Source organism: Uranotaenia lowii, chromosome 1, assembly GCF_029784155.1.
Source record: "Uranotaenia lowii strain MFRU-FL chromosome 1, ASM2978415v1, whole genome shotgun sequence".
In the NCBI taxonomy this organism is placed as follows: Eukaryota; Metazoa; Arthropoda; class Insecta; order Diptera; family Culicidae; genus Uranotaenia; species Uranotaenia lowii.
The window spans coordinates 25523897-25550128 of record NC_073691.1 but is presented as its reverse complement, the minus strand read 5'-3'; the positions used below and the strand labels follow the sequence as shown (position 1 = coordinate 25550128).

Sequence of the window (26232 nt, the reverse complement as noted above, 5' to 3'; positions counted from 1 at the left end):
TTCAGCATATGTAGAAATTGCGTTTCGACAATATTTCTTTCATAGAAAATTCTACCAAATTCAAAACCAGATAAAATGTGAATAACTCTCTGGAGTCACGCATTATACATTTTTGTTTGATAAGGTTTTAAAATCAGTGCAAAAAATCAAATTAAAATCAACAATCATTTATGATAAAAAAAAAAGTACTTAATCATTTACGAGTAAAAATTAACAAAAATTCTGTTAAAGTCATCAATATATGAGCTGTTAAAACTTAAGTTAAATCTTATACTTCTTCGTAGTGTTTCATGCATTTCAAAGACATTTAGCATCAAAATAAAAACTTCAAATCTCCAAATTTTCTTTTTGTCCCTCCTTTGGTGGTTTTGAAAATTAAGCAGTCGATTTTTTATTGTAGATTTTTTTGGGATAACACCACACTTTGACGTTTCATGCATTTTTGTCATAGGGCAAAAATTGAAAATTTCGATTGGGCCGAAATTTTTCACACGTGTTTTTTCGGCCAATTTGCAAAATGTATTTGGTTGTTAGTTTTAAACATTCAATCATGAAATTTTTCCCATACATCCTATAATCGTATAATATAAATAGTCAATTCTAAGTTTTGCGAAATATATTAATTTATTGATAAATTAATTGATTCCGAAATAATTTCTTTTGCTGGCTTTATTTTTAATATGGACTGTAGTCCAGGCCGAGGAATTTCATTAAACGGATTTGTGTTGGTTTCCAACAACACAACATTTAAATTTTGAATTCGGGCAACTGATGCAACAATCCAATTGAATTCCAGTTACAATTCTGTTGAACTCAACAAATATTTTCCAACACAAACCTGGTATCAAAACCCCATCCTGTAATGTTAACAGAGCAACAAAAGCTTACACATTAATATCCTATTTGTGGCACTAGAATAAGCTGAAAATATGTTATCATTTCACTATTCGAAGGACAATCGAGGTTTCCACTTGATTCCGTCCCTTTTTAATGCATCACATCCAGAAAATGTCCTCAAGTTACCAACCACCCACAATAATGACAGATTTGATTTCCAACTAAAGCTTAAACATGACCTTTTCCTTCCTCGCGCAACAGTGCGAAAACAATACCCTTCCATTAATAACGCTGCTTATTTGAATCTGAGTATGTTTCTGTGTGAAGGCGCTTAAATAATTACCCTTCGTTTTCCTCACCCACAACGCAGGAAGCCCTGGAAGTTCTCCGTACGGCCCCGAACTACGTCACCCTGACGGTTTGCCGGCCCCGGGACGAGCAGTACCGGAAGCTTTCGCCCCCGAGTGAACCGCCGAAACCGCCGACGCGAACTGGTGCTGCCCCTAGTCTGGCCACTTCCGGTGGGGAACCGGAAGCAGCAGTAGGTACAGCAGGCCAGCAGGTAGTGCTGCCACCATCGCCGCAGCTGTCCATCGGCAGTTCCACCTCGTCGACGACCGCCGGATGTGCCGGGCAACAGCAGCAGATGCTTCAGCACCAGTACCAACTTCAGCAACAGCAACAGCAACAACAAATGCAGCAGATGCAGCAATTTAGTCAGCAGCAAATTATGATGATGCCATATTATTACCAGCAACACCAACAGCAACAGCAACAACAACAACAGCACTATATTTATCCACCACAAAGTCTGACTTTTGCACCGCTGGACCCGCTGCAGACAAATTTCAGTGGGGTGAGTACACAGATAGAAATTTCTTTCTTAATAAGGCTATGATCATTTAGTATCCGGGCAGTTACAAACGTGTGTTTTTTAAAAACTAATCATTTGATCGAAAAACTTTCTATGGAGGAAATGAAGGCGTTAATATGACATTTAATGTAAAAATATAAAAAAAAAATATTTATCAATGATTTCAAGAAACACTCTAACTTTTTCATAAAATCTCTTTTTTATCTTTGCACACTTTTTTCAGTCATGTATTGATATTTTTTTTACCACATAAGCAAAACCTTTGCAAAATCATGATAGTTTACACAAACTCACCTGGAAAAAGCAATTGGAATCTGGTTGGAACCTTCTCATGAGTAGGCATCTCGAAGAATTTGATTTCTTAAATCCGGTTTTAACATAAATTTTGTTGTTCATCAGAACACATCTGTCTTATTGCGTAAAAACCGGATGCACAGATTACGATCTATGGAACTGATCATTATTTGTTATTTAATTGGTGTCTACCAGTCAGGCAACACTTTTTGCCTGCCGGAAATGGATTTTTTGCATTATTTAAGGAGTCTGCATTCAGTTATCTCCAATAACCATAGACTTTTTACCATATTTAAGATCAAGGGTTGCACTCCGATGGTTGGTTTGAACTTCGTGTGGATCCTAGAGTGGCTCCTTATACTTCCTAACCATTTGGTCCGAAAAAAATCAGAAAAAGACAACAGTTCATGAGTTTTCAAGTCAACAATGAAAGGAAGCAAGGAGCGTGAAAGGAGCAAATTTGAGCAAAATTATTTTTACCATGTCTTTTTGCATCGTATATATCTCAAACACACGTTTACTTAAAAATCTATCAAAAATAGGCAATATAGCCCTTTTCATAACCAACACAATGCTATTAAAGTTTTGCATATCCGAGCTCTATTAACTTAGCTATTACCGAAATAAAGTGTCTGGATACTAAATGATCATAGCCTTAAACTTTATCTCTTTTAAGTTTAACTATAATTTTCTTTTTGTATTAACAATTATGGAAAATTTAACCTGTAAAAAACACGCGCTTATGACAGGAATTGAATTGAACTCTTAACAGCATACGAACCCATATATTTATGGTTCAAGATTTATTTTTCACTTTTTTTGGTCGATGACGGTGTCCTTTTTATCTTAATGGGCACGCAATTTAATTATAAATGGAAAGCAAGTTCTTTAAGAAAACAATATCTCATCGCCTGTTTTCAAATAAATGAGAGGTTAAGAAAAAAAATTTAATAGTTGCAGTCCAATTTTTCTATTACTGTTTGTTGGTTTAATCATTCCAGGGTGACCAATACGTTCGAGAATGAACACTGTATATTATTTTTCCTTATTTTGCCTTATTCACAGATTTACTTATTTTATGATTGCATTTTCACATCTCATTATTTTGGTGTTTCGTCAACTACCTTACTTCCTAAATGACCGATCTTTTAACTTCTGCTCTGAATTAATCTTTCAGCAGATCATTGCTTTAAATTAAACATCTCATGCTCCAGGATCCTTAACTGTGTTCATAGTTCTTTTTTTATATATAAATAATTTCACTGGCTAAAAAAACTTATTTCATATTAAACTGCCCCTTTTTCTTATCAATTGCTTGTAATTGATCAACGAGTAAGACAGCATTTGTTTCATCATCTTCCCATGGAAATAATTTTATTCTTTTCTAATTGCCCCATCCTTTTATATTTTTTATATTATTTTCCTTTTTTTGTTTATCTTCTAATTTCTAACCAATATCTCCTCTTCTCATATATCCTTGTAATATTTTCTTTATTATCGTTGACTTTCACTAAGTCACCCCAATTTCTCTCTTATTATCTTTTTTCCCTTCTTATCTCTCAAGCTCCTTAACCTTGAACATCTCATGTTTCGAGAATTTATCTATCATCTTCTCAACTTTTTATCTTCTGAAATTCATTCTTCTTATCATCTGATTATCTTCACTATTACTCTCAATTCTATTGACTCAATTTTTTATTTTCTTATTTTTGCTGTAACAACCTGATGCTGATTCCTTCTAGTTTTTTTCACATTCTCATCGTTTCATTTATCGCATCTCATTTCTCATCTACCTCTTTAAATCATTTTGCTCTTTTCTTTCAGTTTTTAAATCATTTCCTTTTTTTTTGTTTCTTATCTTCAAAATTTCCTTTTTTTCAAATTATTCTTTTCATTTTTTTCATCATATTATTTGATTATAAACTTACCAAAGTCATCGAATTCTACAAATTGTACCACTTCCATTTCTCGTCCTCTCATTTGATAATCTTCAATATTTATAGTAATTTCATTTGCTCATCTTTTTATATTTTTATTTCTGTTCTTACATACAATCAACTTTTTTTTTGTTTTTTAAGTAATTTTTTTCTCATACTTATATTTTTTTATATCTCTTTTCTCACCTTCTATTCTTCCTATCTTCTTATCTAATAGTCATATTTTTCTCATCTTATTATTATATGTACGATCACTTAATGTCGTGAAAAGCCCCCTCAGAGCCAAAGTCAGGCCACTCGAAGCTACACGGTGGCGAAAAACACGGTTAAAACATTTTCCATTCACTTCAACACAATTTTCAGCGTCTAATTTCATTGATTTGTTAAAAAATGACTTCAAATCGTTTTTGGAATCTCTAAAAAGGGCTTCCTGGATGCCGTTCCAAAACACGATACACTTCACTAAGCAGCATTTAGATCTCCGGAAAATATATTTGGATACAAACAAGTTTTATTTCACTTTCTAGGTGGAGGTGGTGGTGGATACTCGAAAGCAAGGGCCGCGCAACCGCATGCCCAGTTTGGTCAAATTTTTAAACTTATCCAATGCAAAACTCTCAAAGACTTATAAAAAGTTTCAATAATGCTCACTGGTCGGTGATTTAATTACATCAATTTGACATTTGAGTGCGTTTTTTGTTTGTTTTTTTCTTCTGTTTTCCACCCCTGGTCTAAAATGTCTTTAGAAGAAACACATAAAGGATGAAACGGTCAAAATTTGGTCAAGGGAAAACGAGTGTAAATTGGTGAAATCGTTTCTTTGAAATATCAAATTGAATTTCTTTTTCAAGTTTAATTAGTATAAAATTCAGGAAAAATATTCAGTTAGGCTTCTGCTTTTTCAAATCCGAATTGCCGGGCCTTACGCTTAACCCCTGCCATCAGATATTGTACAGCCACCTTGTCCACCTTCTTCGCCGCAGAAAGCTCGTTTGTCTTGAACTGCTGCTCGTCCTTAGCAGTTTTTTTTTTGTCTTCTTTAGGTTCCGCTTGACAATAGCCCAGTATTTCTCCATTGGGCGGAGCTCTGGCGTGTTGGGAAGGTTCTTGTCCTTGGGAACTACCTGCACGTTGTTGGCGGCGTATCACTCCATGACCTTTTTACCGTAATGGCAAGATGCCAAATCCAGCCAAAACAGTACGGAACAACCGTGTTTCTTCAGGAAAGGCAGCAGACGTTTATTCAAACACTCTTTCACATAAATTTCTTGGTTGACAGTCCCGGAAGCTATGAAAATGCTGCTTTTCAAGCCACAGGTACAGAGGCTTGCCAAATCAGATACTTCTTTGCGAACTTTGACAGTTTCATGTGCTTGAAAATATCTGCTACCTTTCCCCTTCCTTTTGCCGTATAAAACTCCTGTCCCGGAAACTGCTTGTAGTCGGCTTTGACGTAGGTTTCGTCGTCCATTACCACGCAGTCAAACTTCGTCAGCATCGTCGTGAACAGCCTCCGGGATCGCGCTTTGGCCGTCGTATTTTGTTTATCATCGCGATTTGGAGTCACTACCTTCTTGTAAGTCGATAGTCCGGCTCGTTTTTTGGCTCGATGCACGGTTGTAGACGATACACCCAGCTTATTTGCGTCATTTCGGAGAGAGAGGTTAGGGTTTCGCTTGAAACTACCGGCAACTCTCTTTGTCGTCTTAGCAGCTTACGGTTTTCGATTTCCTCCCGATCCAGACTTCCTGGCTATTGAAAAACGTTCCCCATACATTTTAATTACATTTGTAACGGTTGATTTGGCAACTTTTGGCGATTTTGCCAGCTTTGCGTGCGAGTAACTCGGATTTTCGCGATGCGCGAGCAAAATTTTGATACGCTGCTCTTCTTCCTTGGACGGTGTTTTGACAACTGAAGAGTGAATTCCAAAATCAAAATAGGAGCAACATTCTACATACACACACCTTCAAAATGTTCAGTGTTCAGGTTTTTTAAATGCAAAATTGAAAGAAATACGTCAAGTTGATATTGACCAAATTTTGACCGTATCAGCCTTTAACACGCCCATCCGTCTCAACAATATTGTATCACCTGAACTCGATCGTTTTTTACGCAGAGAAAGCCGTTGAGAATTGCACCAATACCAACCCTCTTGAAATCGTATAGATTCACAAGTGGTAATAAATCGGATTTGTCGGACTGTCTCGTCTTTTCGGTTCACAGATAACTTACATACTTGTTTTTTTTTTAGATAGACTTTATCATTTTATTTCAATTCAAAATTATAATTTATCTTTTTTTTTATTATTTAATTCTCTTTGTTGCTATTTTCTACAATTCCTTCTTTACAGCAATTATCATCTAGATTTTTATTTGAGTTTCTCCTCGACATCGAAAAATATGGTGTGCATTATTTTCCCTATTATTCATTAGACTGAAATGTATTAAAAGCTCCACATTTTTTTTATTACTTCATATGACATTATTATTTAATAATCTTAGTCTGAGAACCAAAAGTGTTTTTCTCGATTTCCTGCTTCTAAAATATTCCAGAATTTCTCTGACAAAGACTTCACAGTTCATTTTTTTTTTTTTGAAGACCCGTTGGATATCACAATTTCCAATCCAGCCGTTTTTTATCTAAACAAATGGTGAATTCGCCATATTATCCTTTTTAAACAGTTTTAATAAATGGCGAACCCGTTTTCTCTCTTTTTTTATAGGCGAACCAGTTTTCTCTTTCTTTATAATGGCGAACCCGAGTTCTCTTTTGATAATCAAAAACGAAACCGTTTTTCTTTTTTTAGACAAATGTCGAACCCGTCTTCTCTTTTTTACAAATGGCAAACCCGCCTGATCTTTTTTTTAACAAATGACAAATCCGCTTTCTTTTTTTAATTGCGAACCCACCTTTTCTCTTTTTTATGGCGAACCCTCCTTTTCATTTTTTATCTAATGGCGAACCCGCCTTATCTTAACTTCAATGGCGAATCCGTCTAATCTCTTTCGCTTTTTTTGCGCATAACTTTATCCGTGTGTGGCAAAACCGCCAAATCTTCTTTTTAGAAATGGCAAATTTGCCTGAACATTTTTCTTTCCATATAGCGAATCAGCCTTGCATATGTTTTCACTGGCGGACTCATTTTTTAATGTGGCGAAACCACATTTTTGGAGATGATTTTTCCAGAACTATCCAACATTTTAAGCACTTTTAAACTTCACTTACCAACAAAGTCTACCATCGCTCAACTTTTTGCCGAATACGCCTGCATTCTAACAAGTGTTTCTTCTCACTCTGCTGTTCAATGTCCACATAGTTCTTGTTTTTAAGAACCGATCATCCCAGAAGATGGAACTATCAGAGATCGATATCAAGCTTTTTCAGATGGATCGAACCTATGAACGTCCATCTGAATCAAATCAGACTAAGAACCGATCATCCTAGTCTACAGGAACTTTGATGACGCGTATCTTTCTCAACAATTTCGTACAGTTTTTATCCTCGTCGCCAATATTGTAACCTTACTACTGAAAATGAATACTTGAATTGTGCTGAATGATTATTCATCTTTTTCCAGATGACCTTCAATCACTTTCTCGTTTTCCGATTGCTTACTTTACAATAAAATCTCATCGATAGTAAATTTTCAAAAATGTTTTGTATACAATTTCAAAATATTCGAGATTTTTCCATTGAATTTTGTTATTAGTCGAACAAATGTTTTTAAAAAGTTAAACTTTTTTTAAACAAATTTAATCAGGAATAATAAAAACATTATAAAAAAGATATTTCAGTGTATCCTCAAGCATGATACTTTTTATTATAATTTACAATGAACTACAAAGCATAAAACATTTTTCCACTGCACACTGGAATTAACTGAATTTTTCCTGTTTTAAGTTGAAACATTTATTAATTTTTAAAACATCTAATGTAATCTGAATTTCAATTTTTTAAAGTTTCATTTTTTTTTCATTCCCAAATATAAATAGTCAAAATTTTCAATGGTTTTCTTCAATAAAAGTTAAAATAGTGACTATATTTTCAATTTATGTATTCAATTTTTTGTCCAGAGAAATCCATTTGGGAATTTTTAGTATACTTCTTCTCAGATTCTAATGCCTCAAATTTCTGAATTTTCATGAAATGTACTAAGGTTTTCATAATGTTCCAGTTTTAAAATTTGAAGGTTAATTATCCAAGTTTTCAAAGATTGAAATTATTCCATGGTTTTCAAAAATTAAGTGTTTCATCTTTCAAAATTATTTACTATCACGACCCTGATAAAAGCCTTGAGAACCTGATTGTTGACTTAAAAAAAATTCTACCAGGAAACGAACCGTGGTTCTCTGATTATCTCTCCAACGCCTTACCAATAGACCAAATATTCTTTCTGTAATTATTTTTTTCATCTATGAGTAAACTTGAGAAAAAAAATATATAAAACTAGCTGACCCGGTAAACTTCGTTTTACCTTCTAAAGTATAAATCGTAATAAATGTTTAATTTCATCTACACGTCCTTAACTGCATTGTGCTCGCCAATAGATTCTTATGGAAATCGTAACAAATAAAGTTTAATTTGTATTGGGACCCCCTATCATCAAAAGTGAGATCCTTGAAACTATTATACAAACCATCTCTGACCCAAAAAACCCTCGGATACCAAATTTCACTTCATTCCGACCGACCATTCATACGTGATGTTATCACAAAGAAAACGCCTTCATTTTTATATATAAGAAGATGTGAAGAGATAATTTTGTATGGGGACCCCCCTTTCATAAAAAGTGAGATTCTTGAAAGTATTATACAAACCATCTCTGACCCAAAAAACCCTCGGATACCAAATTTCACTTCATTCCGACCGACCATTCATACGTGATGTTATCACAAAGAAAACGCCTCCATTTTTATATATAAGAAGATAAGAATGTAGATATTGAGTGAGTTTGAGAATATAAACTTTGTTATTCCATGAGAATATTATCAACATAAAAAACCCATTGGAAAATTAGGAAACATTTGATAAACTCCACTCCTAAACTAAAATGCAAATCAGTTTTAGAGGTCTGAATCAGATATTCTTAAACAGAGAAAATAAAAAATGATTAAGATTTGTGAAGAAATTTTGGAATTTCATTTCTAATTTGCAGCATACAAAAATCGCAAATTTTCATACCGTGTGAAGTGTTGTTTGGAAAAACTGCCAGTAGTGATGTGCCATGTTTGTAAATTTGGCATACGACGAAAAACACTTCCAACATGATTTTAGCTAGAATAGCAAAACAATTGATTAAACCTGCTTAAAATGACGACACATTTCAACCAAACATTCTCTTGGCATTTATCTGGAGTAAATAGAAATCGAACATATCAGTGTCTAGGAACCTAATTAATTGAAGAAAATAATGTAATACAGAAAACAAATAGTTTTTAAGTTTATTCCAGAAGATAATCACTTTTAACTTTAGCTAGAAATCAATCTTCTTCGATAGTTCTAACCCTAGAGGTAGGCACGTTTCACCATTCACATTTATTTGAAAATATTTGGGATAATTGGAATAAACAAAAAATAAGAAGGAAGCCTGAACATTATGGGTTAAACTGCTAAAAAATATTTGAGAAGCGAAAAGAAACGCACTGGTCCATGCAAAGCTGATGTAAGTAGTTGTTAAGGTCCACTTAACATAATAGGCCAGGAATGTTACGAAAACAGCCAGAAATAAAAATGTCTCAATTCAGCTCATTTTACGGTACCAATCCAGTTTCATGAACAAAGATTGTAATTTATCTTCTTTCTGCTTATCTACACGTACATTATTTTTGTGAAATTCAAAGGCTCAACAAAGTTTGCCAGGTCAGCTAGTAGTGCATAAAGGAAGTGACAGTTCATTTCACGAATTTGTCTGAGATCCATCTTGAGTAACAAGTAAGTAGAAGATTGAAACGCGATACGAGTTTACTGTAATAAGATATTCACAATTAACTGTGTGAATATTTCACAGTCGTTGATATTCCGTGTATGGTCAAGCGGGTATCCCACAAGAATTCATATAATTAAAGAAAAATCGGAAATTTATTGACCGATCCACGTTTTAAGGTAAAATCAGGTGCCGAAAACAAAAATGAGATTTAAAAAAAAATCTAAGAAGATCATGGTTTGATACTCAAAATATGACATAATTTGACACAAATAGGAAATGACACAGTGAAAGAACACATCGCTCCACGTTCGTTGTTAGAACTTACTTTTTTTTTAATATAAAAATCGTTAAAATTCATTCTAAATCAGGGCCGGATTAAGCCACCGGGAGGCCTGGGGCAATTTTTGTCGAGGGGGGCCTATGATTCGATTTTTTTTTTTCAGATATTACCTCAGAGAAAAAAAAACTTTAAAACGTGTCAAAGAACTGGAGATGAGTTCAGTATTGTATCTTCAAAAAGCCATGTTGTCTGCGTAGATGATAGTTTCTGGTATCTTCAAATAAAAATTGTTAATAAATCTTCAAAAATAAAAGCTAAGATTTGAGCTCCAAAAGGCAAAATTGAATTCTAATTTTTTAAATACTCTCATCACAAACTAAAGTTCTCTAATTTAGAAAAACGACCGAACAGATATTTTAAATGATTTTCATTTCATCATTGATCGTCTGGTGTGTGCTTTATCGAGAAATATTTACCAAATGACAATTGGGAAATAGCATGGTTTGAAACATAGAATACTACATTGAAAAAAAAAATACACAAAATAATAAAGTTCAAATTCTATACAGATACAGATATACAAGTTTGAAAATTCAAAACTTAAAATCAGGTTATAATGAGAACCAAAATTCAGTGTCTAAACCAAATCATAATTTCAGAAGGTAGTTTTGAAAAACTAAATATAAATAAAATTTAAAAAAAAAAATAGAGCTACAATCAGAGCCAAAGCATAAATTGCACAAAAAGTGAATTTCAATTTAATATCTTTTGAACATAAAAAAAACCTCATAGGATGTTTATGAATATGATTCTCATCCGATAATGAAAATTGTTATAAAATTGTTATTCTAAATGTGACCAAAGTTTCCTTTGATGCCCCCAAAGCCGAAAGGGTATAAGTGTAAAAATGAAAGTTAGAAAAGAGATTAAATGCTTCAAAAAGAGAACCAAATATAATTTTTAAAGTCAGATAAGAAATTCATATGAGTTTGGTACCCTAAACAAAGATCCTGAGAAATTCAGAAAAACCATAAAATTGAATCCCAGTTACTGATAAAACAACACAAGACATGAAGTCTCTCAATGAATTGAATCTGGAAAAAGATAAGATTTGAAAGAATCACTCAAAGATGTTAGCAACTCATCTATGTGATCGTTTTTATGATAATTTGAGAATGATCATTTGGAAAGTGATATGCTGAATCCAGGATATTTACTTCAGTAAATGATAAAATTTCTGAAATGCTTTTCAAAAATTTCTCTATTCTCTTTTAGCACTGAAAGCCAATATTGGCGAAATTATCTGCTATCTAAGTGCAGTAACCCCCACTTGTAAAGTTAAAGTAAAAACAAAAATTTGTATTGTGCAAGACGTTTGTATGTTATGAAAATTAGAAGATGTTTTTCTTCATTTTACCTGCTTTGTACAAAATATCCTGACTAACAAGCTTTGATAAAAAAAATGAAAATTTGAGATGAATTGCCTCATATTGTTTTTAATTTTGTTTCGATTTTTTTTTCGAATCCGGTTCACATTATTTTTGTCCAGATTTTGGGTTGAAAATTTTAAAATTCAATACCAAGATTTTGATATTCTCAGCCCGCGAAATGCGGGAGAACTCCTTCACTGCTTACCCCTAACTTAAGTAAGAGAAAAACTATTCTTAATAGGTAGTATTTCTTTAGTTGTTATATTTCAAGTTTTCAAACCGATTTCTAATTTTGAATTCTTTTCATAGATTTGTAAAGGTTAAAGTAGTATGATTATAATAAAGTTAAAACTTTGTTTTCTTCGGGTGGGGTGGAGCGGGTGGCCGGTGCGATTGCCCCCATTGTCTCTCCTTTAATCAGGCCTTGTTCTAAATATTAAAAAAAAAATTTCATAATAATCGTTTTTTAATTACGTGAAAAATGAATTGCTATGATCACAAACTTTACTTTGAAAAGAACTTGAAATTTTGACAGTGCACTCCTCGCCTGCAAATCATAATGCACAGTCCTGTTGCACATTTATGAACGAAGCAGAATAAGATATGATCATAAACCTCTCCATTACTCCATTTCTTCCCAGCGTTTTTTTTTACCCTGCGGGTGTCCAGTTGCTTTGCAACCATAGCACCAGATAGGTCCGGCAGGATTGTAAATTCATGGCACGATTCAGTGTATAATCCCGCTGACAATGTTAAAAGGGGGGCACATACATACATATCACCAGTCGCCACTAGCTCAGGATTTTCTTATGGTCAGCCAGCAGGCAACCGAAAGACAGCAAGCATACACACATTCATAAATAGGGGTAGCTACTGCTGGAAGCCAGAAGTTAAACAGATTTGTGGCCCATTCATCGGGCAATCAGTGCCCGTGTGGTGATCCTGCAGGAAAAATGGCGTTCCGGATTTTTCACCGCACAAATCAGATTTTGCTTCGCTCAAACAGGAAGAATGATGGAACGTGATAAAACAGGGCGGTCATTTCCTGGTGAAAGGATTTTTATTTCGATTTTCAAAACTGAAAAAAAAAGAAATTTTCTTTGAAGAAACTTGATAAACTTTTTTTTGGAAACAATATCAACAAAATTAACAATAGAATCAAAAGCTCGTTTAAAAACGAAAAGTTTTTTTTTTAAGAAATTTTATTTTTAAGTTCTAATATTTCATGCCTTTTGGATATTGTTCTTGCTAAAATGGCTCGATGCACCTTAACCTCTAAATGCAATTTTAAAAATTCTATGTATTTCAATTTTCGTTTAAAATTCTGGAAACCAAAAAAAATCGAATTTAAATTCCTACTGTTTTCCAACCCCTTAACCTTTCCGACAGGGATGAATTTAAATTCATACATCCACACCCACACCCACGCTTGGCCCAGCAATTCCGAAGCAAACAAATGTAATTGAGCTCGGGCTGCTGAAACAGATTCCGGGAATCATGTTCATGGGTGGTTCGGTTCTATCGTTCGGTTTTTCCCCCATTTCGATATTCTTCCCCAGGGGGTGATTGATTTATATTGCGCCATATCTTGCTCACGCCATCTCTCGGCGGGGGAGCCAGTTCGACTCTTTTGCATAAACATATGAAGCAATATATGTAAAGTGAGCCTGGGAAATTGTGTGCTCCTTTGCATTCCTCCGATGATCCGATGGAGGTGGGCTTCAAATTGGGGGGAAAAGAATGAAAATGAGATAACCAAACACCTTATGCTAAGAGGCAGAACAGAAGGCTTGATGAAGCTGGAAGAAGCCGGTACTTCAGTGTTATAAGAAGAAATTGCCTTGTAACTTTTATTTCCCTATTTTGAATCTTCACAAGTTTTCTCATAAGATTTGATTGCGAAACTGTTGGAAAATTATAAGTAAAGAGAATATAACATTTTTCGAGAATAATTTTAAATAAACCTTAAACAATCTTTGAAGAAATTTTTGCACTTTCTTAGCAAAACTATAGAACATTGTCAATATTTTGAGAATAGAGGTTTTTCTCAGCGATCGACTTTCTTGAAGCTATTGATGTTTTCTTCTTGTTGTTTTTTTTTTCAATCTGCTAAAAACGGGAAACATTTTAAAGCAAATTTAAGCTAGATTGAATCATCGATAATTTCAAAACCATTTATCTATCTGTCTGACTGTCTGTCTGGTGGTTCCCTATAGACTCAGAAAATAATGAACCGATTTGCGTGATACTTGGAAGGTGAGCATATTGGAAGCCGAGTAAGGGTCTTTTTTTTGTTTGAGACCCCCACCCCCTTCCCACAAGAAAGGGAAAGGGGCCTCAAACGATAAAAGACAAATGTTCGCATAATTCGAGAACCGATCAAGCAAGTGGTATCAAATGTGGCATGGGAGAGAATTTGGGTACACGAAATATTCCTATGACTGTATGAGACCTCTTCCATTTATGAGTAGAAAGATCTTATTATATGAGAGGAAGAGAGAAGCTTTCATACATTTTTTTGAATAGCTGCAAAGCAAATCGAGCAAATGTAACCAAATTTAGCATGAGATGATATAGGGATACGATAAATGTGTTCCTGAGTTGTTGGAATCCTTCTCTCCTTCCAGTGAAGACATAGGAAGAGGGGGGCTCCCTTACAATTTTTAACTTATCATGAGCAAATGGAACTAAATTCGGCATAGGAGACCATGCGATACAAGAATTGGTTATATTTTTAAACATTTCATAACTGACACTTGACCATCCTTATGATTGTTTGAAAACCCTCCATTCTTTCATTGGAGATGTAGGAAGGAAGACTCCCATACAATTTAAAATAACCATAATGCTAAAAAATTTTGTGTAGTATCCAAAAATGTATAACTAAGGTTGAAATTTCTATACACTTTACTTAAGAATATACATAAATTCATTGAAAAGTCTTGAAAAGTATACAATATTTTATAATTTCAAAGGCTTTGTTACGAGGTATAATTATCAAGTCTTCAAAGCCAGCTGCCATGAGATCGAATCTCGGCCACGGCATACATGGAACACTTTCTGTGGGTTGGTGGTTAGAGCATTTATAAAATGCTAGCCAAAATTTCCTTCAATGATGTACGGCTAAGTGTTAGGTAAATTTTAGGGTCACCCCTTCTGGAGATTTTTTTTTCAAGTTAAATTATCTGTTCAAAAAATAAATTTACCGTAGAAACGCGAAATTATTGGATCCCAAAAGGTGCTTAAAAATAATTGATAATAAAACTGTCATAAATTCGGCTCACCTACGCACAGCGGTTCAAAATAAAAAAAAAATGGAAAAAAATCATAAAAAGCTGTTTTGTAGAAGGTTGTATGCAAAATGTTAATATAAAAAATGCGAAAATAAATAAATTGAAATAAATTGTACGAAAGCTTGTATGCAACAAAATTGCATACTATATCATTGCATAAAACCTATCAGTTATTTTTTATCTAAAAAAGTCAAAAGAATCAAGAGAACAAATGATGCAAAAGCTTCCTTGCTCCAATATTTGATTTTTGGTTCTGTAACCTTTCGCATATTTGATTTTTATTTCCGAAATTTTCATAAAATACTTCAAACTTTATCTATTCCCTCATTCAGGTTTGTTGGTTATGTCGAAGGGGGGTGATAAAAGAAGAAATTAATATTTGTTCCAGCCTTATTAAGAAAATAATCATAACTAGTTCATCCATTACTTCATTACTACCATATCACTTCGATAGGAAAAAAAATCGTTTATATCATTACAAATTTTATACTGATGTGAAATTTTCTGGAAAGCAATTTTAAACTTAATTTATTTTATATTTCTTATTCTTCTAAATGCTCAATTTTATACTCAAAAGGGTTTTGAAAAACCACACAAGGCTACAAAATTCACATTTTTCGTATTTGGGAAGAATTAAAGCCCTTTTTGATTAATTTTTATGCCCTTAATCTTTTGAAAATAGGTAAAAATTATTTTATAAAATTCTTCGCATTTTAGACAAAACTTTAAAAAATTACACAAAAAATTGAATAAAATTATATTTTTTCTATTTTGTTTATTCTTTCCAATTCTGTAAAATAATAGAACTTGTAAGAATTTTTCAGTAAGTATTAACCAAATTGAACTTAAGATATTTTAATAAGCATAAATCTAACTTTTCTTAATCTAACTAAGACTTCAACAAAGCTGTTAAATGAAATGAAAGCTTTTTTTTAAACTTTCTTCAGAAATGTCAAAAATACTTGTTTTTCCAAACGTTGAAAACTTGAAAATTAATTTTTTTTTTTTTTTTTGATAATTCATCGCCATCATAGTAGTCAGAATATTATATCTTTATTGAATAAAATGTAAAAAATAAAATTTAGATCAAGTTTCCATGTACACAGCAAATTTTTGCATCAATTTCCAGAAAACACAAAAACCAGCATTTCAAAATTTGCTGGGTACATTTGTTAGTTGATCAGTTTTATTATTCTATGAAATATTCGAAAAAAGATTCTAAATAATATCTGTAAGAGTGTGTTGATTAATGTGCAATTTTAATAAAATTGGTATTAGCAGCAGGATCTCAATATTTACAAGTCACAACTTGAATCCCTTATTTTTAACTTTAATAAGTTTCGTATTTGATCATTCAAAAAATCACCTAACCTGAAGTTTGTCAGTGATGATGGATTAATTTTGTTGTATATCAAATTTACAAAGTTGTTATTGTGAACTTCAATCAAACATGAACTTTTTTAGCCATTTATATTGATAACTGTAAGAATTTGAATTTTAAATTGGACTTGAACTCTGACTTTGATCACTGACTGATCTTGATATAAAATTGATTTTTTTTATCAGAGTAAATTTACCCATCATCTACATATGTGTTTTGAATAATTTCTCTTTAATTAAAATAGATTTTTTCCTTCTCGAAAAATTCACATTTCAAATCTTGAATAACTATTATTTCAATCATGTTTTATTTCTGTCCTGATCTGATATTTATTTTGGAATTGGGATTCAATTTGTTCTTAAATCTGGTGTTAAATTTTGGTTTAATTCGAGATTTTAACTCGCATTCGTTTTTTGGTGTTTCAAAAATATTGACTTTTAATTTCTTTTTCAGAATAAGGATTTTCATTTAGAATAATTTACCAGGAAAAAATATTGGTTTGAAACTTTTATTCTTATTTATATTGAATCGTATCAATAAAATTTATAATTTTTTAGAGTTTGTGCGGTGTCCTTCGCACGGGATTGTCTCTTATAAAAAAAAAAGTTCTAACCCTACATGGGTAATGTGCATTTTTTATTTGAAAATCATATTGAAGTCAGGACTTAAATATAAGTTGCTACACATTTTAAAAAATTTCAAACACGTTGTGACAATCTATGAATCTATTTATCTAAATAAGAATATGCTTAAAATACTCTTCGAAATGAAAATTCGTATTGAAATTAAACATTTTTAATGGAAACACATCAAAATAACATAATTCGTTCGTAATAAAATAAAAGGGTTTTCCATAAGCAAAGTATGCAGACATTCAATAAATATCAAAACATATAGATATTATATAATTTTTCTTAAAACCACATCCAAAGGTGTTTAAAGCACAAATATATCTTGGGTTTAATATATTGTTGAACCATTGAATTGAAACTTTCTTCACTCAACTCAAAACCACAATCTGTCTTCAATAAAAACGAGCATAGAGATATTTTACTATGTGTTGCCAGTTAATTTTAAAGCTCATTTCATTCTAGATAATTTGTTTTTGATAATTTTCAAATTTTCTTTCAAATTTTAATTTTTGTCAAAAATCATTTTTATCGAAATTTTTGAAGTTATTTTTTTTATTTTTAGGAGACACATCAAAGCTGAAAAATCTTTAATTTGAAGTTCTAAGGAGAAAATAAAAACGAAATCTTAAAAATATCGCACTTGTTTTTTATAGCAAATCTTCAAAAAAAAAAGTTGTTCTGAACACCCGTGATCCGATAATATTTTTTTTCCTGAATAGTGCTTGTAGTTGATAGGGGAGAGTTTCCTCTATAATGTGGCAAATTCTCAGGCATTGTTTTGAAAAATTTAATAAGACACATGTAACTTCGTTTTTTCCTGAAAAATTGCCTAAATTATTTAAAAAACCTACATTGAATTTGAATCAGATTCTTAATCACAGTAAGAAACAGATTTCAAAAATTTGAAAAATTGCTTTTGAGCAAATGTTACTCCCAGCAACTCAAAAATATGAAAAATTACAAACTGGATTTTTTTTTAAAGTTTAAAAGTTAAAAATATAAAAAGTAGCTTGAAATAGTTTGAACAAGCATCATACAATTTGAAAATATTGATTATTAGCTTGCAAAAAACAACTTTAATCTCGTACTTAGAAAAGCTAAGAAAACTTGAAAACATCATTCAAATCACTGAATATGCTTTAAATCTTATTTAACTGTATTGTACAATTTATCAATAAAAAGCTTTTGAAGAAGATGAAAAGACAATTTGAAAAAAAAAAAACATTTCGATAATTTGAGACTATTTCAAAAAAAATTTTTTGAAGAAAATAGAGCAATTTGAAAACATTCGTCAGTGTTTTGAAAATGACTTTTAACTATTGATATGTTTTTAAGACAACAATTACAAAGCAACTTTGAAATGTTTGGATAGTTAAACCGAAAAAATAGAAGTACAAAACTGTTTTGTAAACAATTTGCAAATTCACAACCAGCAAAAATTTAAAATCAATTTTGACAATTTGGGACAATTTTGACGAAATTTAAACGAGTGTTAGTACATATGATAATCTATTTTTTCTTACAAAATTGAAAAGTTTAACGAAAATTTTCAGATAATTAAGAAATTATTTTTAAGGAAGTTTTTATAAGTGAACTGTAAGAATTATTAAATCGTTTGGAAAAACTTTTTTCTGATGAAAACGAGATTATTTAGCTGTAAACAAGCAATTTTTGCAAAAGCGAATCTGAAGTTTTAACCTCTTAAAACAGTTTCATATAAGGGTTCAACACATATTTGGCTATGTTTTTTGTTCATTATTACACTGAATATATGTTTGAAACTTTGAAAGCATTTGAGCTGTTCAATAAAAATGTTGAAAATTTGGAAAAAAACTAACTTCGAAGCAATTTGTGACTTTCAAAAATCAATTTTGATCCAGTGCTAAAATAACCATTCAATACACTTCGATGAAACTTTTGAGTTTTTCTAACACTTTTGAGACAATTTTTTTGCAATTTTCAAACGGTTAATAATTTTGTTGAGATGTTTTTGGGAAACTTATACAATTTTGACAATTTTGTGGCAGCACCCTTGCTTGGATTGCCCTAGAAAAAAGTATGGGAGAGTGGGGAATCATGAGCCACTTTTTTTCATTGTTCCATAACTTTTTTATTATAAAAGATAAAATGAAAATAAAAAATGGTATGGTTTTCTACATTTTCCAGGTATCATGAGGTATTTTTTTAAATTTTTGAATAAGTTATTTTCCCCAAATTCTGACTGTTTAAAAAAAAGCAATACTTTTTTTACTTTGAAAAATGGTGGGAAATCGTGGGCCACCAAATCCAAATTGACCAAATATCATGCAAAGTTTATGAGTTGACCCAAAACTGTGATTTCCTTATTCATTTCGTTATTTGAAAGCAATTTCAGATGATGAAATAAAAAAGAGAGCTGTGTATGATCAAATAGATTCCAAAACATGGCTCGCGAACGTTTTGGCATTTTTTTTATATAGGATGGACAAAATATTATTCATAACTCTTCGTTTGGCATAAGGCACTTTGCAGATAGTTAAAACGTATTTTAAGTTCTGTGTATAAAAACATAAAAATATATGTGATTCAAGATGTGTGGCCCACGATTCCCCACAAGCTATGATTTGCAAATTGGTTGCGTTTGTGTGACTTATTGATGTTTCATCGAAAATTCCTTCGCCATGTGAAAGATCATGACAAAGCTAAGATCATAAGCGTATGAGCATAATTTTGTTATGCACTTTAGGTTCCCCTTCGATGAAATTAGCGGGTGTTTTTTAAATTATGTAAGTAAATTGTTCTAACTTTTTTTAGCTTGATAAATAAAAGAAGCATATGATGCGTATTTCAGTCAACAACATATAGGAATACATGCTCACGCAAAGCGACGACGATGACAGTTGGTTTGAGATTTTTATCTCAACACACATCTGAGATATTAAAAGTGGCCCACGTTTCTCCATGGCCCACGATACCCCACTCTCCCCTACTTGAAACCATAAAGAGTAAATTTGAGTTCCACCAGTTTTTCGCAAATTTGCTCCAGTCATCAAATTGTTATTTTTGTTGTTGTTAAAATTAACAAACTTATTCTTTATAAATTTAACAAGCTGCAAATATTTCCCCTTTTCCATTTTCAGGAGTTCGAGATCATCCTCACAAAACAGCAGGGCTCCCTAGGTTTCACCCTCCGCAAGGAAGACGAATCCATCCTGGGCCATTACGTCCGAGCCTTGGTCCGGGATCCGGCCCTCAACGACGGTCGTATCAAACCCGGCGATCGAATAATGGCCGTCAACGACATTCCAATCTCCCAGATGACCCACGAGCAGGCAGTGATATTTCTCCGACAATCGGCGGATGTGGTTAAGTTGCGCCTCTACCGGGACCAAGCACAAACTCCCATTTCCGCCCACAGTCCAACAATCGGGGGTGATCGCTGTTGCAACAGCGAGCTGGCCGATGACCAGATGTCTACGACCTCAACCGTTTGCGGTCACGGATCCGGAAAGCCGAAACCGAATTTGAGACCGGAAGCTTTGAACCTGCTGACGGATTTGGCATACAGGAAACAGAACTCGACTTGCAATTCCGGTTCAACAAGTTCGTCGGCTCAATCGAGTAACTCATCGCCCCGGCGACTCCGCCGAGGTTTCCCACCTTCCAAGAAAACTTCCTTCGACAATCACGGCTTCCAACATTCCGGCGGCGAAACGTCCCAGTATTCGGGTTCGGAAACTTCGACCATCGTCAGCCATCAGCAGCAACAGCAGATGGTTCCTGGAGGACCATTGGCTCCCGGGATGCTTTACCATAGCAGCTCCTGTCGGTCCTGTGGGGGCGGCCTAAGGACGGTGGCCATGATGCTTCCGGAGGAGGAATCGTTGGACGATTCGTACTACTGTGATGAGGAAATCGAGGCTGCTAGCTTGTACGACGAGGATGGAGATGAGGCGACGACGAATGGTCAACGGAGGCCCAATTATTTGAACTTGGCCGGGGAAAGCGGGAGCACACCGATGTCCTCCCGGAAGCCACGGTTTCAGTACTCCGGTAAGTTGTTATTTCCATTTCCATCAGAAAACTTTTTTAACCTAAAAAAAATTCCAGTGGCCACAACGAACGCCTACGAGTTGAACAATCTGGACAATGCGGCACTTGATGCGCCCACCCTGTACGGGTTGCCGCATTCAACCGGAAGTTCCGGAGCGGGCCCCCCGGGTAGCTCTAGTTCCAACGACCAGTTCATTAGCTTGCCCTGTGAAACATTCCTGGTGGCGTGCAAAACCGAGCAGGATCTGCACGACGATTCCACCGATGCCATCTACGTGAAGCATTTCGCCCACAAGTCGCCGCTCTATTCGTCGGTTCATGTGCCCCTCAAGGATGGAACCATGGCCGACATGGTGGATGCCGTCGAGAAAGGAGGTAAGTTACAGAAAAAATATGAGTACCGAGTTTTCAAAGTATTTATTCAAAATGAGTAATAAAATCTCCGGACAAGGTTGCCAAAATCACAGAAAAATCAATAATTTCACAGAATTTCGAGCCAACTTTTATCACAGAATCTGTGTCAAAGAACACAGAATTTTAGGAATATTCACAGAATTTTAAAAAATTTGTAGTTAATTTTCAAAATTCAATATTTTAAGTCAATATTAATTTTAGACAATCATCTTTGAATTGAAAAAATAAGATAACATTGAATGGTTATTGATTTTTTTATGTAAAACTAAAAAAAGACGCGATTTGACATGAATTTTGGATGAAATCAATCGAAAAAGTATCACAGAAAACCGACACAGCATTTTTGGGTAAAATGACAGAAAGTCAGATTTTTTCCTTCAAAACACGGTGTTTTTTCGGCAACCTTGTCTCCAGATCAAACATGAGTTGGTTCAAAAAAGGAGCACATTCCAACTTCAAAATTTTATGAGCTGAAATCGTTTTTCGGCCTGCCAGATGCCTAAGCCAAATTTCAGCTAATTTCGGTAAACTCTGCCATCTTTGTTGTAAAAGTAATTGTGGGCCAGCTCAAAAACTTATTCAACGATTGAAACTGTTTAAACTTTAAACAATTTGTTTTTCGGATGCAGATGGTCTTGACATGACGAAAAAAACATCAATAGTCGTTCATAAAAATCTACCGTGGATAAAAAATTGTGTTTTGAAACTATACGAGTAGTAAGTAATAAATTAAGTGTTTTTCAATCCACTTCCATCTGTACCGTTGAGCCGTCAACACGTACGCCGGAGCATCGTATCGTTGCTGTGTACCTGTAGGAACATTTTTACATTATTTATTTTTTGCTTACCTGTTTTTCAATCAGCACTTTTCAGTGCTTAAATTATTTTCATTTTCTTTTATTCATATTTTCTCTTTTCTTTCCAGCATGGGGAAGTCATCGGCCGGCTCACGGGCCGGTAGAAAACGGATTGCCGAACCTAATTCAGGTCTAAGGAGTACTAAGAAACCTTCTTCTTCTTATACTCTTAAAAATGAAAAGGTTCCACCAATTACGGTCACGATTTCTGACTTCAATGCCTTTCGAAAAGAAATCGTCACTTCCGTCAAGGATGTGAAGATTTCTTTTCAGATCGGTCGAAGGGGAACTGCTCGTATTTTGGCGGAATCTTTTAATGATTTTCAAAAGGTTTTAAATTATTTGAATGATAAAAAACACCAATTTTTTACGTACGACACTAGAAGTGATCGTCCATTTAAAGTTGTACTTCGTGGTCTCACTGGCGATCAGACACCGGATGAGATCACTGCTGAATTAAATTCTTTGTTAGGGTTTTCTCCAATTCAAGTAATTCAAATGAGGAAAAGAACCAACACGAATAATACCAGTAGTGTTGGTTTTGCTCCTGAACTTTATTTGATCCATTTTAAAAAGGATCAGGTTAATAATTTGCAAATTCTTGAAAAGGCTCGTCTTATGTTTCATTGTCGAGTCAAATTCGAACCTTTTCGTAAATCTTCTACCAGTTTTCTTCAAAATATTACGCAATGTCGTCGTTGTCAAGCTTTTTGTCATGGCACTAAAAATTGTAGAATGAATGCCAGATGCATGTTTTGCGGCTCATTCGATCATGAAAAATCTAAATGCCTTTTTGGTGGTGATAAGCCAAAAACAGAATTTTTTAAGTGTGCAAATTGCGCAGGTAATCATTCCTCGAATTCGCTAGACTGTCCCATCAGGGCAAAAATTATTGCCTCTAGGAAAAATCCCAAAGTTTCCAGAAAAGTTTCTTCTCCTCCTTCCTCTTTTTCGTCTTCACACGTCGGGCCGGCAAACAACCTGCCTGTTCGCGGTCAGCCTCGGCCTACATTGGAATCACGGCTGGGTAATACCCGAAGTGATTTTAATGTTACCTGGGCTGATTCTGCGCCACAGACTCGTTGTTTATCGTTCTCAGAGGTGGTTGAAAATGGGTTGCCTTCTTCAGGTTTAACTAATAAAAATGGGAAAAAACCAAGTCTCAACGTTCATGCGAAGGCTTGGGAAAATCCCCGAAATTCAAATACTTTTTCTTCTCCTTCCTTTTCTGATCCTAACAATTTTGTTGATTTGGGTGAGATTACTGAGGAAAAATTAAAATTTTTGCATCAAAATTTAATGGAAATGATGCAACTTATGTTGAAAGCAAATTCAATGTTTGAAGCTTTCCAAACTTCTTTTAATTATGCTAACAAAATTATTATGACTTTGCGATTCCCTCATGGATCCAAATAGATGTTTAAATACTATGAATTGGAACGCTAGATCTTTGCTGGCTAACCAAGATGAATTCTTTTTATTTTTGAAAACCCATAACATACATATTGCTGCCATCACTGAAACTTTTTTAAAGCCAGACATTAACTTGAAAAGCAATGCTTTCTTTAAAATTTTGAGAAATGATCGACTTGATCGACTTGATCGACAAGGTGGGGGTGTAGCTATTGTCATCAATAGTCGTCTCAAATTTAGACTTCTTCCTTCTTTCAATACAAAAGTCTTAGAAACCATTGGAATTGAATTAGAAACTTCTATGGGGAAAATTATAATTGTTGCCGCATATTTGCCTTTCCAATGCAGCGGTGAACAGAAAAATTTTTTGAAGGGAGATTTACAAAAACTCACCAGAAATAAATCTAAATTTTTTATTATTGGTGACTTTAATGCAAAACACCGATCTTGGAATAATATTTCATCAAATTCTAATGGGAATATTTTGTTTAATGATTGCTCTGCAGGTTATTATACTGTTGAATATCCTAATGGGCATACTTGTTTTTCTACAATTAGAAATCCCTCCACAATTGATTTGGTTCTAACGGATTTAGGCGAGCATTGTAGTCAATTAGTTACTCATGCGGACCTCGATTCAGACCACCTTTCAGTAACATTTTCTTTATCCCAAAGTCCCATTGAAAACCCTTTAAAATCAGCTTTTAACATTCAAAAGGCTAACTGGGAGCGATATATGAATTTTATTGAACGTAATTTGAATGTAAACGTTCCACTGAATTCAATAGAAGATATTGATTTGGCTGTAGAAAATTTGACAATTTCAATAGTCAATGCTAAAGCCGCTTCAATACCTAAAGTTAAACATAAATTTAATCAACCTTTAATTGATGATGATCTTCAGTTTTTGATACGACTGAAAAACATTCGTCGACGCCAATATCAACGTACTAGGGATCCTTATTTGAAATTTATTTATTGCGACCTTCAAAAAGAGATCAAACGTCGTTTAAATTTCATTCGTAATGAAAACTTTGCCAAAGCAGTAGAGGACATAAAACCCTACTCAAAGCCTTTTTGGAAATTAACTAAAATTCTGAAAAAGCCCCAGAAGCCAATTCCTACTTTGAAAGACGGGGATAAACTTCTTTTAACGAATGCAGAAAAAGCTCAAAAATTAGCCCAACAATTTGAGTCTGCTCATGATTTTAATTTAAACGTTGTAAGTCCAATTGGTGCTCAAATTTCCCTTGAATTTGATGATATTCTTTCTAAACAAAATGTATTTGAAAGTTCTCATGAGACAAATATTGATGAACTTAAATTGATTTGCAAAAAATTTAAAAATATGAAAGCCCCAGGGGAAGATGGGATTTTCTATATTTTTATTAAAAAGTTGCCTGAAAGCACTTTAAATTTTTTAGTTAAAATCTTCAATAAATGTTTTCACTTGGCTTATTTTCCAAATAAATGGAAAAATGCCAAAGTAACTCCAATTTTAAAACCTGGTAAAAATGCTTCAGAGCCTTCGAGTTATCGACCAATTAGTTTGCTCCCTTCTTTAAGTAAACTATTTGAGAGAGTTATTTTGAATAGAATGATGATTCACATTAATCAGAAATCTATTTTCCCTGATGAACAATTTGGTTTTCGTCATGGACATTCTACTACACATCAACTTTTGAGTGTAACTAATATGATTAACGCTAGCAAATCTGAAGGATATTCAACTGGTGTTGCTCTTCTTGATATTGAAAAAGCTTTTGACAGTGTTTGGCACAAAGGTTTAGTAGCTAAATTAGCTCGATTTGATTTTCCTGTATATCTCACCAAAATTATTCAAAATTATTTGACTAGCCGAACCTTACAAGTAAGCTATCAAAATTCATGCTCTGAAAGGATACCCATTAGAGCTGGTGTCCCTCAGGGTAGTATACTTGGGCCAATCTTATACAATATTTTAACTTCTGATCTTCCTGATGTACCAGAAGGAAAAGGTAGAAGATTATTTGCTGATGATACTTTGCTTTCAGCCAAAGGTCGAAATTTACGGGTGGTACGCAGTAGATTGCAACAAAATTTAAATTCCTTTTTGAATTACTTGAAAATGTGGAAAATTTCTCCTAACGCTTCCAAAACTCAACTTATTTTATTTCCCCATAAGCCAAGAGCTCAATTTTTAAAACCTAATGAAAATCATTCCATAACTTTTAATGGGGTTTCATTAGAATGGTCTGATCACGTGAAGTACTTGGGACTCACACTTGATCGGAATCTTACTTTTAAAAATCACATTGAAGATATTCAATCTAAATGTAATAAATACACTAAATCTCTTTATTCTCTCATCAACAGGAAATCCAGGTTGTGTCTGCGAAACAAGATGTTGATCTACAAACAGGTCTTCCGACCAGCGATAATGTATGCAGTTCCGATTTGGTCTAGCTGCTGCGCGACGAGGAAGAAGGCCATCCAGAGGATTCAGAACAAGGTTCTGAAAATGATTTTGCGGCTTCCACCTTGGCACAGCACCGAAGATCTTCATCGGATTGCGGGCATTGAATCGATCGAAGAGATGGCCAACAAAATCATCTCCAACTTCAGAGGCAAATCGATGCAGTCTTCCAT

The 26232-nt window shown here is 33.8% G+C and overlaps 1 protein-coding gene across 1 annotated transcript in view; it reads left to right on the top strand.

Annotated features, from left to right (window-relative positions):
* LOC129740087 (uncharacterized) overlaps window positions 1-26232 on the top strand; it is a 287784-nt gene that overhangs the window by 231388 nt on the left and 30164 nt on the right. The window contains exons 8-10 of the mRNA XM_055731691.1: window positions 1208-1693; window positions 20008-20920; window positions 20978-21295. Coding sequence (XP_055587666.1) covers window positions 1208-1693; window positions 20008-20920; window positions 20978-21295 — 1717 coding nt within the window. The remainder of the gene's footprint in view (window positions 1-1207; window positions 1694-20007; window positions 20921-20977; window positions 21296-26232) is intronic.